The sequence below is a fragment of the Chinchilla lanigera genome, unplaced genomic scaffold, assembly GCF_000276665.1.
Source record: "Chinchilla lanigera isolate Chin_1 unplaced genomic scaffold, ChiLan1.0 scaffold00051, whole genome shotgun sequence".
Lineage (NCBI taxonomy): Eukaryota > Metazoa > Chordata > Mammalia > Rodentia > Chinchillidae > Chinchilla > Chinchilla lanigera.
In genome coordinates this window covers 594,556-608,485 of record NW_004955452.1, presented here as the reverse complement: position 1 = coordinate 608,485, position 13,930 = coordinate 594,556, and the positions used below count along the sequence as shown (strand labels likewise).

Below are 13,930 nucleotides of genomic sequence, written 5' to 3'. Positions count from 1 at the left end.
TAAGAAAAGGAATATTTTTATCTAATTTAGAAAAAAATTTTTGGTACCAGGAATCGAACTCAGGACCTCGCCCTTGCCAGGCAGGTGCTATGCCACTGAGCTATAACCTTGACCTAGAAAAATTTTAAGGATTAATTCCAAATGTAAATTTAAGGAGGGAAATACAAAGAAAGAAAGGAACCAGTAAATGGTGGAGAGAAATGCAAAGAAAGTCACGGATGTTTTTTGTATATTTTTGGGGAAGGAAAGTTAGAATGAGAAAAATAATTTTTTGTATATAGGAGAAAGAATTTGTGTGATTGAATGAATTTTCTCCCTGAAGTACTACGGTTTGATTTTTCCAGAATGGGAAGAAAGAAACAGAGCAAAACTAAAGGATTGAGCAGGTAGCAAGAGCTCTCAGACCATTGTAGGTCTCTGAAGGAAAAATCTTATGAAAGAAAATGTGTGTGGGGGCTGGGGATTTAGCTCAGGGGCAGAGCGCCTGCCTGGCAAGCGCAAGGTCGTGAGTTCGGTTCCCGGTACCAGAGAAAAAAAAAAAAAAAAAAAGAAAATGTGTGTGTGCAAGTTATCTATAATTAGAAGGAAATTACAGGCTTTTCTAAAAATTGAACATTAATACGTTGATATAGAACCAGAGTCTAACTCTATGTTTAAAGCAGCAAAGGTTTTGTGATTTTAATAAAGATTTGGAAGTAGGCAGTCGCAGTAGCAGGCTTCTGTGGTCTCAAGGTGGGGAGCAGGAGTTAAAGGCCAGCCTTGGCAACTTAGTAGAACTCCATCTCAGGAAAATTTGCAAGAGGTTTTGATTTTTAATTCTGAAATCTTCTACAGAAGATTTCAAACAGCTGCCCTGCAGCTTTTCCTGTTTTCCACTTTCTGTTTAATCAGTGACTCTCTCTCAAGTTTTTAGTCAGTTATCACATATTTTCTCCCTAGTTCTAACTCTGCTAGTGAAGTCTGACACTGAAAATGTTTATCTTAAAAGCCTACCCTAGAAATAAATGGCAAGCAGGTTTACAGGACCACCAAAAGAAGTCTTTATTTTAAGTTGTGTGGCAGCACAAGGGTGTCAGTACCCTGCAAGGAGTCCTCCTAGACTAACCTGAAAAGTGGTTGGGGAGTGCCCCTTATGCAGGAGCTGCAGGCCTGTGACAGTGAGAGGCAGGACTGAAGCCAGGGAATCTTCTGGAAGGTTTGCTGTGGGTGCTGGGATATTAACAATGGGCCCAGGTCCCCTCCCCCATCTTATGCATGCCAGGGTGTCCACTCCCTTCTTCAAAAAGGTAACAGTAGATTCTGAAGTGGCAGGAGCAGGTGGCAGGCACCAGGCTGACAGCCTGGCTGCACTCATGTTGGAGTGGGAAGTGGCAGCTGGATAGCCAGAAAGAACATAATCAAGAGAACACCGAAGCAAGTCGTCCCAGTCTATTGGTGGGGAAGACAAGGAGTAGCAAATGCAAGTGACAGGGAGAGGAATGATAGCCACTGGCCAAGCCATATGCCCCCTCCAGCCAGGTTGGGAGAAAATGGGAAAGCCAGGTGCTTCTCACCTGACTCAATATCAAGGCATTAACCAGGGCAGGTTCTCCTTGTCTCATAAACAACATCTTCCTCATGTCTTCACGTGGTCTTCTCTGTGTGTGTGTGTCTGTGTCCTAATGTCCTGTCCTTATAAAGACAGTGGTCATATCAGACAGAGTATACCTCTGTGTCTCCACTGTAAGTTAATCTTCAGTTTCGCTCTTGCTCTTTTCAAAACCCTATATTCAAACACTGTCACATTCTGAAGTTGTGTTGTTTTATCAGATTTCTATCACTGAAAAAAGTTACCCCACTCTTGCAATGTAAAGAAGAAGAGGTTTATTTTGATTCATGGTTTTAGAGGGTTCAGTCCATTGTTGGCTGCCTCTAAAACAGAAACAGCATAGTGGAAAGGTATAATAGAGGAAAGCAGTTCAACCCATGGCAGTTAGAAAGCAGAGAGAGAAGAAAGGAGGTGTGGATAAGAATACACCATTTCAGGACACATCCCAGTGACCTACCTCTTATAGCCAGGCCCCAGGTCCTAGCAGCACATTCAGCTATGGACTGTTTAGCGGACTAATCTACTGATGATTATAGTATCCTTATGATCCAATCACCTTGCAAAAACCGAGTCTCTGAACACATGAGACTTTTGGATGATATTTTAGATTTAAAACACAATATTCTGTCCTTAGCCCCCAAAAAGTTCATGTCTATCTCATTATGCAAAATACATTTAGTTCATCTCTAAGAGTAAATAAAGTTTTACCAGATCTAGCCCTGCTGAAAAGTCCAAGCCCAAAGTTTCCTCAGAGACTGAAATTAAGCTATTAGCAGTGAGCCCCTGTACAAAAAAAATAAAGTTAAACATTCCCAACATACAATGACATAGGCTAAACACTCCTATTCCAAAAGGGAAGAAAAGAAGAACAGAAAGGAATTGGACCAAAGTAATACTAAAATACAGCAGGGTAATCATTAAGTCCTATAGTCTCACATACAGTTGCAGGGCAGGTTGTGGTAAAATATAATTGCCAAAATGTTCGGGTAATCTTGCCCCCATGACCTTGCTGGTTGTAACCTGCATGGTCCCTTTTTTTGTGCTGGCTCTGTTCACTGCCTAAAGCTTTCCTTGCCAGGTATTCCAAATTCCTGCATCTCCAACTTACTGGGGTCTTCTCTACATCTTCAGTTTCACTCTCATGGCTTTATTCACCCCATTCTCAGGGGCTCATTGCCTGACCTTCCAAGTTTTCCTTTGAAATCTGGATGGAAGACTCCATGACCCCACAACTCTTCCATTCTACATGCCTAAAAAATGAGCACTACGTGGATCCAGCTCAAGCAGTAGCTAAGCACGCTTGGACCATGGCTACAACAGCCTCAGAGTGCCCAGACGGCTTAGCTTTGGGATACTTTCTATAGGTGCCCTTGAGTGAGCAGGGTGCCCTGGGGTTCTCTTTGCAAAGCAAAGTTTTTCAAATGAATTTACCCTTCTTACACTTTTGAGCTCACAAGTGGGGAGTATGGTCAATTTCTGACCTCCCTACAAGGCATCTTTTTTTTTTTTTTTTTTTTTAGTTTTTCTCCGGTACTGGGAACCGAACTCACGACCTTGCGCTTGCCAGGCAGGCGCTTTGCCGCTGAGCTAAATCCCCAGCCCCTCTTTTCTATTGTCTTGGTGCAAAGTACTTAGCTTCTTTTTAACTGCACTAATTTTTTCAGCAGCCACATTTTCCATGGCCCAAACTTTATACACACTTCCTCTCTGGCCAAATGGCCAATATTTCACTTCTATTGGCTCTGATTTTTACTCTGGCTGCTCTATGTACCTTAGGCTAAAAGCAGTAGCCGTGACACAGCCTGAACATAGGGCTGCCTGAAATTTCCACTTGCATATCAATTAATCTGTCACCATTACATTCAGCCTCACACAAAGTCTTATGACATGAACAAAATTAAAACAAATCACCAAAAATAACACAAATGTCCTCCTGTCCAATTTCCATTAATGTTCTCATTCCCATGTTAAATTTCATGGATCTGGCCTTTACAAGGCACATTTCTATCAGAATTCTGGTTTTCTGTGTTCCCACCAGAATTACTTATCAATTTTAGCTTATATCATTCTAAGGATTCTCTAGCTACCTTCTCCAAAACTTTCTAAAATTCTCCCACAAACCAGTGCCTACAGCTTCTGAAGCAGATGGTTAGACATAGTCACAGCAATAGCCACACTCCTGGTACCAATTTTCTTAGTCAATTTCTTTACCACTAGGACAAAATACCTGACAGTTGAACCTTTAAGGAGAAAAGGTTTATTATGGCTCATGGGTTCAGAGATTTCAGGCCATGGTTGTCTGGCTCCAAGGTAGAAATGCAATGGTGGAAGACCATGGCAGAGGAAAGCTGCTCAATTCGTGGAGCCAAGAAGCAGAGAGAGGAAGGAGGACCCAGGGACAAGAATACACTTTTCCAGGTCATACCCCCAGTGACCAACCTCCAGCAAGGCCCCACCTTCTATTGGTACATTCAGCTATGAGTTCTTCAATGGATTAATCTACTGAGGAGAATAGCGTTTCCATGACCAAATATCTTTGAAAATCCCCATCTCTGAACACTTGAGGATTGGGGGGCAGATATTTAAGTTCTATACCATAATATGGGCAAGACATTCAACATATAAACTTTGGGAGGCACAATTTAGCATATTAGGCAGGAAAAAACACTGTTGTCATCATTTTTTCAATTTATATTACTATCTTTGCTTTAAAACTATCTGCAAATGAAATCATATATTCTGATTACTCTACTATGTCTGAATTCTTTAATTTGGTATAATGATAAAATGCATCCTTTTTTATAAATCAGTAATTTGTTCCTCTTTATATAATTGTACTGTAAATTACAATTACTTCAGCATAAAATACTAATACTGTAATATTATAAAATATGGAGTTTTTTTCTTTGCTTTTTCCATTACATGCCTGTACACTTGCCTGATAAAGAAATTTTTGCTATTTCTAGGTTCGGCTATCTTGAATAAAACTGCTATGAACATTCTTATACAAGGAACTCTGTGAACATTCAAACTGTTGGCTTAGAGTATGGGGAGATATTTAATTTTACAAAGCAGGAGGAAGAACTTCTTTCCAAAGTGCTGGTTCTATTTTATACTCCTAGCAGCAATGTATGAGTTTTAGTTCTGAATCAGAGTCTTAAAATCTGGCTACTTTGGAGTGACCCCTCCTGTGACAACCTTACAGAACATCCAGCTCACTCTTTAGATAAGAACCTGTCCAAGCAGCATGTTAGTGAAAAGTCCCAAACACTTTTGCCTTTGTATCTACCAAAGTATTCATAGCAAAATATCTCCAGTAGAATCCCGATGTGAGCATGATAGAGTATTAAAGTCAGGCCACTGCTTCCTCACAAAGGATTTGCTATACTTTGCATGAAATGTACCCCAAAAGCTCATGTGTTGAAGGCTTAGTGCACAAGGCCCCAATATTCAGAGATGGGGATTTTGGATCACTAGGGATCTGACCACATTAAAGTATTAATCCATTCACGGGTTCATAATTTGATGGGATATTGGGATGTGATGAATGCCTGGGGGAGAACCTAGTTGAGGAGAGCAAATTATTGGTGACATGCCATTGAAGATCATATTTTAGTTTGGCTTTCCTCCCTCCTCTCTCTCCCTTCTCTCTTCTTGATTGTATGCTACAGCTTTGTACTGAAAATAAAGTTGCCTGAAATCAACAAAAGTTTATTGTCTCAGTTCAGGACTCAGAGATCAAAGAGACTTTCAAAGTTTATTTTGAAGGGCTGAGATGGAGGATCTGCTCCATGCCTCTCTCCTGCCCCCTGGTGGTTTTTTTAAACACTTGCGCACCATAGCTTGGAGAAGTATTGCCCTGAGCTACACCTTCACCCTCATATGGTCCTCTCCCTGAGTTCATGTTCTTTGAAGTCAATTTCCCCATTTTTAAAGACACCAGTCATTTAAATTTAGGATCCACCGTAATGACTTCCTCTTAACTTAATTACATCTGCAATGACCCTATTTCTAAACAAAGTCAAAACCATTGAACTATAAGGAGGAGTGGGAACACAGTTTAACACATGCCATGGGTTTAGCTGTCAAAGCAAAGTGCAGTTTCAAGAGTAAATGTGCCTTGGAGGATCACCACATGTTCAAGGCCATCCTGGGCTACATAAACCAAACCAAAACACAACAAAACAAAAGAGCAAATCTGCTTGAATTGCTCTTAGGATAGACTAGGTAACACTTCCATAATTAGTCATCTTAATTATAAGTGGATGAATAGCAAAAGATTTTTTTTACTACTCAAGCGAGGTCATTGAGAGCAACAAGACTTTGTAAGACAGTTGTTCCTCTGTCCTGTGGCTGAGCTCCCAGACTGCTTCCACCTTCAGCAGCCACAGCCAGGGCAGAGAAGGCTGGGATCTGCACGGAGTTTTCCCTGCCCTCAGCCTGAAGGGACCACTGTAGCAACACCTGTGTTTGAAGCTGGCTCAGGGATCCACACCTGTGGGGGTCTAGTGAGTGAGGCACAGAGGCTGTTCAGCAACAATAGCCTCTGCTGCAGCTGAGGTTGAGGACTCACGTCAGGGATATTTACTTCGCCCATTGAGGTAGTAATTTCTTCCCACAGGCTGGAGAGCCGGAAAAGACATACAGTGAGCCCTTAAGTTATGACCAGCCTGACATGCAAACAAATTGAGTTAGAATTGGAAGTTTTAACTTAAGACCAAAATTTTGAGTTATGACCTGATTGCCGACCACTTATGCTTCCAGATGGTCTCAGCTACAGATTTAACATTTAAAGAGCTCTGGAAGGAACATTACAACATCATTTCCTGCCTGGGGTTAATTGAGAAATCCTGGGCTGATGTCCATCTAAGGACACTGAGGACTACCTGTATACAGGAGAGAGTTGGAAGGCTGTGTAGAGGAGCCCAAGCCTTCAATTAAAACTGGAGTTACGACCAGCCCTCGGGAATGCATTGAAGCCAGGCATGGTGGCGCATGCCTGTAATCCCAGCACTCGGGAGGCTGAGGCAGGCAAATCGTTCTGAGTTTGAGACCAGCCTGGGCTACAAAGTGAGTTCAAGGCCAGTCTGAACTGCATAGCAAGAACCTGTCTCAAACAGACAAATAAATATATAAATAAATAAATAAATAAATAAAAATAAAGGGGCTGGGGATTTAGCTCAGCAGCACAGCGCCTGCCTGGCAGGCGTGAGGTCATGAGTTCAATTCCTGGTACCGGGAAAAAAAAAAAAAAAACCTCAGGAACACATTGAATTCCTAAGTCAAGGGTCCACTGTACTTCTTTTATGAATTGAATCTGAGTCACTGTGTTCATGAAACCTGAAGAATAAAAAAGGCAGCTCCAGGGAGCATTACCTCGCCTGTCTCCAAATAGCTGAAGCCCAAAACTAAGAGAGAAGCAGAGGTTGGATGGCATTGTCAAGAACACCCTCTCTTTCCCTAGGATTAGAAATTGGTAAGGGATGCAAGAGGAGGAGAATGAAGAGGAAGAAGATAGAAGGAAGCCCTGGCCACAGTTATGAGAAATGGAATCTGCCCCTGCAACCTTTTCCCAAGGGGACTGTGGGGATGCCCAAGGGCAGAAATAGGATATAACTTTCATCACTTCCCAAGAGTTTTGCATGACCTCTGGCACTTTGTACGGACTTGTATGAATAAATGGCTCCTGGAGGGAACAAATAAATTGCACTAAATGTTCTTTTCTATTCCCACATGCCACACCTAGCTGAAGAAATTACCAACGTTTGCTAGGTAAAGGCCCCACTCACTATGCAGATGAGTCCGCGGGCTGTCAGAGCACACAGTCCTTGCCCACTGAGGAAGGGGTTGCAGGGCGGGAACTGTGTAGCGTTCACACGCAGAGCTGATGATGGGGATGTACCAGGTCAGCAGCTAAGCCTTGGGAAAGGCTTCAAAATGATCTGAAACACATTTTGGCTGTTCATGGCCCAAAAGACTTTCCAATGCTCACCTCTGTCCTGGGAATGGGCGGGCTAGTCTTTGAGGCTACCACATGACCCACCAACTCCCACCCTCCCGGAGGGAGTAGCTATTTGAAGGCAGCTAGAGCCTAAGAAACTAAGTCGCTTGGCGGTGTCAACTCCAGCATCGTCTGAGAGGTAAATGCCCAGAGATTAAGGCCCAGTCAAGAGCATTGGTGTGGGTGTGAACGAGTGCTTGTGTGTGTTTGTGTATAGCATGGGCTTCAGAAGACTTGGAAAGAGAGGTTGCTGCTAAAGCTCAGGAGAAAAATATTGAGGATCAGAGTCCATAGATGAAATTCTTAAACCTTGAATCCAATGTGGGGACGCAGATAAAACGTCTAATGGTGGGATATAATTTCTGACTTCAGGAACCTCTGGGTGTTTTAGAATGAACTTCTGTCCACCCTCTCGAGAATTTTTAGTCTGATGATGATCAAAGGAGGTTTCGTTGCTATATCATGTGGTGTCTCCAAGGGTCTGAGGCTCGCCTGTGGTCACAGCATTCTGCAGAGCTGGGAAGAGGGAGGAGGTGGTATGTGTGCATGGATTCTTGAAAGCCACTCTCTGCGTTCTAGTGCATGACGGAGGGCTTCACCTGTGTGCTTCAGGGCAACACAGTAAGCTCCAGGGCAGAAACTGGGAATAACTGGGAGAGAAGTCGAGGCCAACGTGTCTGTGACTGTCCATCATAGAGCTCTGAAGATGAACCGCCTCCTGCTGCTAGCAACGGTCATGGCCTCTAGTAAGAGCTGATCCTGCTTTCTGGGCATAAGGGGTGGGCAGCAGCACTGGGAGGGAAACACCCTGATTCCCAGTTCTCTTTTGTACTGCAGCAATCTTCTCTCGCTAGGAGAAAGAAAGAAGCCATGGGGGGTGGGGGTGGGGAGGAATGGAGAGGAGGAAGCCAGGGACGCACACCTTGTCACTAGGCCATTTGCCAACTCTCTTCCAGGCCTAATGTGCGCCCTTGGTAATATTTGGGATTTCCGGACAATGATCCATCTGGCAACTGGAAAAAACCCTTTCATCGCTTATGGCTTCTATGGCTGCCACTGTGGCCTAGGTGGGAACGGATCCCCCAAGGATGAAACAGACTGGTAAGACCAAGCCAGTCTTTTCTGCCCTCTGCTCATTCTTTCCTCTGGCAGGGCTGGGAACTTCAAGGACAGAGCTGGCCTCACAGTGCCTCAAAGTTTCTAGGAGGTCCTAGCCGGAAGGGCAGCCAAAACGTTTTGAACTATGGCCTAGACGGTTCTGAAGTCACTGAATCTCTGTCCAGGGTAAGGGAGGGGGGATGATGGGACAAAGGAACTCTCCTGACATTAGGGGAGGCACGCCTAACAGTTTGTCCTCCTACCAGGTGCTGTGCCAGGCATGACTGCTGCTACCACCTTCTGAGGAAACGTGGGTGTGGCACAAAATTTCTGAACTACAAATTTACTGTAACAGGGGACAAAATCCAGTGCAGTGGTAAGAAAAGGCCCCATGATGTCATTGTGATTCCGTCCTTTGCCTTCTGAGTGTCCCCCCTGCCAGACCCTGTGCCGGGCACCAGCGATAGAGCCACCAAGGAACACCGTCCCTGTCTCAAGAAGCTCGGGGCTGAGTGGGAGGCAAAGAAATTGAGAGCACCGGGTGGGGAAGGCTGCAGTAGGAAGCAAAAGACAGAACCTTAATACATCTTAATATACCTTAGGCTCAAGGAAGCTCCTCAAAGTGGTGACATCTGTGCTGAGTCCCAGAGGCTGCGCAGAGAGGCAGGGAACAGAAGCTTGGCGCGTTCCCAGAGGAAGACATGAGGGGATGGCAGACTGTACTGTGCTGCTAGGGGAAGTGTGAGGACCCGGGGGACGGTGAGACAAGGAGCAAGCCTGACCTTCCAAGCCGGGCATCTGTAGGTTTTGTCCAACAGCAGCAGGAGCTATTTAGCAAAGGAGTGACAGGAGTAGACGTGCAGCTCAGAGGACTCCTTCTGTCTCAGGGAGGTGGGGACATGCTGGAAGAGAGATGGGTCAGCAAGCTGTCACCAACACGCAGACAAGGGAGAGCGACCATGTGGAATAGAGCACCGGGGTCAGGAGGGAGCGGGTGGGCTGCAAGCCAGATGCACTGGAGGACGATCCATTGAGCTTGGTGAGGGCTCGGGAGGGGTGATGATGAGCTCCTGGGGGGATACGTGACTGTGCGGATGGGACAACTGAGGTGGAGATCACAGGAGGAGGTGGGGGTGTGTCGGCAAGGAGCAGCTCTGACTGGAGCACAGGGAGATTCAGGGGGCCCCAGATGCCCCGGGAGCTACACAGCAGGCGGCTGGATGTGGGACCTTGCAGTTCAGGGAGGATCTGGCCTGAGCCACACTCAGAAGTCAGTAACAGGGAGCTCGAATGAGGCGCTCACCCAGGTCTGATTCAAGGCCGGGGAGAGAGCACAGAAGGTTGGACAGAGCACAGGGAAGAGGACCGAGTAAGACATCAAGGGGCCACTGAGAATGAGCAATGGCCATTAACCAGAGGCCACTGAGAATAAGCAATGGCCATTAACCAGTCCCCATAAGGGCTCCTTTGCTTGAGGGACAGGAAGGCCCCTGAGGACTTCAGAGACAGGTGTTCCCATGCAGGGTGAGGCACAGCCAGATTAGGGCGGGTCAGGCAGCGAGTAGGAAGTAGAGGTCATGAGTGCAGGCAACTCTACGGGGAAAGTCTGACTGCAGAGGAGGAGGGACTGGTGGTGGTTGAAGCAAAGTCTCACTGTCCTCAGACAGCGGATCCATGAGTGGGACTCGGAGAGGGCTCGAACACCGGCCACAGCCTGACTTGCTGAGATCACAAATTACTTTTACCTCGTGTCCTCTCCTTGGGCACGTGTGTCTCCACAGGTTTTAGGTCCCAGGCTACCTGATGCCCAGCTAGCTAAGGGGGACGCACGATTCCCACATAACAAGAATTCTAGAAGAGGGTAGCACCATCCCTGGGCAGCTTCTCCACCATGTCCCGGTGCTATTCCTCAGCTAGACCAAGTGGCTGAATCTACCCTTGTGCTGTCAAGACACACCTGTAGCTCCATACATCATGGCCTCAACTTTACAGCAGGCTTTCCCACTATGCCAGTTTTTGGAGGGAAGAAATCCATGCTTCTCAGAAGGCCCCATCAGACTTCCCCTGTGGCTCACTGACCAGAACAAGATTGCCTGCTACGCACAAGCCAATCCCTGCCAAGGACAGAGGGAGGCCCGTGCCTGGCTTTTACTGATTATTATCCATTCCTGGGCCCCTGGAGCTTAGATTGGCCACCTGGACATGTCTAGTCACAGATGGAAGGGAGAATCATTCCTCAGAAGTCCTCTAGCCATCTCGGAGCTTGCTGTTATATCCCTGTTAACAGGAATTCTCCCTCCCCTTGGGAAGAACTAACTGGAACAGGTCCTCCCTCATAAGAAGCCACAGAATTCAGGGGAGGAGTAGAGACAGGGTCTTACTATATAATTCCTGCAGGCCTTAAACTCTATGTAGCCCAGGCTGGCCTGAGACTCATGAGGATTCTCCTGCCTGAGCCTCCCAAGTGCTGAGATTACAGGTGTGCATCACCACCCCTGGCAAGGAGCTACAGATAATTAACAAGCCCTCATCCAGTTATTATTTTCTTCTAATTTCAGCAAACCAAGACTACTGTCAGACTCAGGTGTGTCAATGTGATAAAACTGCTGCCTACTGTTTTGCTGAAAACCAGAAAAGCTACAAGAAAAGATACCAGTTCTTTCCCGACCTGTTTTGTCATGGAAAAGGACCCACTTGCAAAAACTCCCTCTTCTCAGACACCTTGCCACACGGTTCTGAGTCTTCTCCTCTAAATCCACTCCCTCTTTCAATCAAATTCCTGAAGGATAAATAGCCAGCCAGCAGCCCTTCTGTCCTCACCCAGGAGGAAAATCCCAATGCGTGGGGTCTGTCTGACTGGCCTCTTTCCTCTGCTGCCTAGGGCAACAGATTCCTTACCTCCATTGATGGTTTCCCACCATGTCACTCTTTCAGCTTAGCAATAACAGCTACATTCCTGATGGAGGCTCTTCTGAATAAAAAACTAATATACAGGCCTTGCATGTGTGTGTATGTGTCGTCATGATTGTGTATTCACCCTCTGTCCTCTTGGTATAAGATCATATGAATACAACACACTATAAAGGTTAAAAATACATGCTCTGGAGTCAGACTCTTTCAGTGCAATTCCCCTACCTCACTTCCCCAGGCCTCAGTTCTCTATAAAAATAGAGATCACTTTAGTGCCTCCTCCTTAGCTTATTTGAAAATTAAGGTAGACACCAGTTTTAAAGCACTGGATCTGGTATGGTCATATCTGCCATCCCTGTTAGGAGTAAAACACAAACATACCTGCCCCCTTCCCTGGGGATGTCCTACAATAACAGAAATTACAGAAACAGGAGTTAGAATTCTACTAAACAGTAAGGACAGCACACCCAAAATGGAATCTGCTGAGTCACAACCCTCAGGGATCTTATGAAAACATCTACCAGGTGTGCTGTGGCTGTGAAGAATCTTCCCAGAGAATGATCAGGCAGGCTCCAGGGTGGGTACCATGTGAACATTGTATAGATTTGACCCTGAAAAGTATATAGTTCCCTAAAGGGTAGAGAGTACAATTCTTATACAATAGCCTTTTACAATAAACCACCCCATACTTTTCTACTGTAAATTTGCACTTTAGCATAAAAGGAACCAGCTGTGTGTCTCAGTAGGGGCACCTGAGGGATACAGGGAGCAATCTTCATGTTTACCCACTTCGTATGACAAAACATCAAGGTGTGTGCACATGTACAAAAGTGTCAAACTGGGATTTTTACCCGCATAATGCTCAGTCTAACAGGTTTTGCATATGTGTACCTGAGCATCACTTGGGGGGTAAAATATACCCACACCATACTTTTGTTTTATAAACACGTATTTTATGATAAATGGAATATTGGTGTGACTCACAGTTGCTGCACTTGGGGAAAGCAAAAACCCACTTGTGTATTCACCCATTTGGCAGATAAATGGTAAGGTGTATACAGAAGAAGGTGAGTTTTACCCTTGAAATGTTCATTGCTAAATTTCTGTGCACTTAGGATTTTTTAAAGTTTTCTTCTTTCTGTTGAACCTCAAATCTTTAAAAAAAGAAGAGTAAGTCAAGCCTGAAGCTCATATGAAAGAGTAAATTAGAAAGATCCAAGCAGAAATTAAGGGAATAGACACTAAGAAACAATACAAAGAATCAATGAATCCAAGAGTTGGTTGTTTTAAAGATTAAATAAAATCAACAAAACCTTAGCCTTCCTTATCAAAAGAAGGAAAGAAAAGACTCAAATCCATGCAATTAGGAATGAAAAGGGTGAAATCACAACAGGTCCTGCAGAAATTTGGAAGACCTTCAATACCTACTTCAAAAACCTGTATTTTAATAAGACAGAAAACAGAGAAAATGGAAAGATTTCTAGATACATATGAATTATCAAAGCTGAATCAAGAAGACAAAAAAATTTTAGATAAACCCATATTAGTTAGTGAGATTTAAAATGTAATTAAAAACCTACAAACAAAGAAAAACCCAGGTTCTGAAAGATTCACTGTTGAATGCTACAAGAAATTTAGAGATCTAATGCCACTACTCCTCAAGCTCTTTAATGAAATTGTAAAGGAAGCAATACTCTCAAATGTATTCCTGGAAGCAACAATTACCCTCATAGCAAAACCAGAGAAGAATCCAACCAAAAAAGAGAACTACCAGCTTACTGCCTTAATGAACACAGATACAAAAATCCTCACCAAGACACTGGCGAACAGAATAGAGCAAATCATCAAGAAATTATGTGCCATGACCAAGTAGGACTCCTCCCAGGGATGCAGGGATGGTTCAACACGCACAAATCAATAAATGTAATACACCGTATCAACAGAACAACATGATCATCTTAACAGATACAAAAATGGCTTTTGACAAAGTCCAACACCCATTCATGATAAAAACTCTACAGAAAATTGGTATAGATGGCCTTTATCTCACTCTGATTAAAATCATTTAGGACAAATCAATAGCCAAAATCATACTAAATGGACAAAAACTGAAAGTTTTCACTCTAAGACCAGGAACAAAACAAAGATGTTCACTGTCACCACTTTTATTCAATATAGTTCTCAGAACATTAGCCAGAGCAATTAGACAAGAGAAAGAAATAAAAAGAATAATGATAGGAAAGGAAAAAGTTAAATTATCACCATTTACAGATGATATGATACTCTACATAGAAGATCCAAAAAACTTGACCATAAGACTTCTAGATTTAATA

The 13,930-nt window shown here is 44.2% G+C and overlaps 1 protein-coding gene across 1 annotated transcript; it reads left to right on the top strand.

Moving 5' to 3' along the window:
• Positions 1-8,586: 8,586 nt before the first annotated feature.
• LOC102010019 (phospholipase A2, membrane associated-like) lies at positions 8,587-11,481 on the top strand. The gene is made up of 3 exons (XM_005395284.1): positions 8,587-8,690; positions 8,954-9,063; positions 11,246-11,481. Exons 1-3 carry the CDS (start codon positions 8,587-8,589, stop codon positions 11,479-11,481), a joined length of 450 nt encoding a protein of 149 aa, XP_005395341.1.
• The last annotated feature ends 2,449 nt before the right edge of the window (positions 11,482-13,930 follow it).

Excerpts from the sequence above, each read along its gene's own strand:
- LOC102010019 (XM_005395284.1), top strand. The coding sequence starts at position 8,587 with ATGATCCATCTGGCAACTGGAAAAAACCCTTTCATCGCTTATGGCTTC. Across the intron at positions 8,691-8,953 it reads CCCAAGGATGAAACAGACTG|GTGCTGTGCCAGGCATGACT; the intron begins GTAAGACCAAGC and ends TCCTCCTACCAG. Across the intron at positions 9,064-11,245 it reads GGACAAAATCCAGTGCAGTG|CAAACCAAGACTACTGTCAG; the intron begins GTAAGAAAAGGC and ends TTCTAATTTCAG.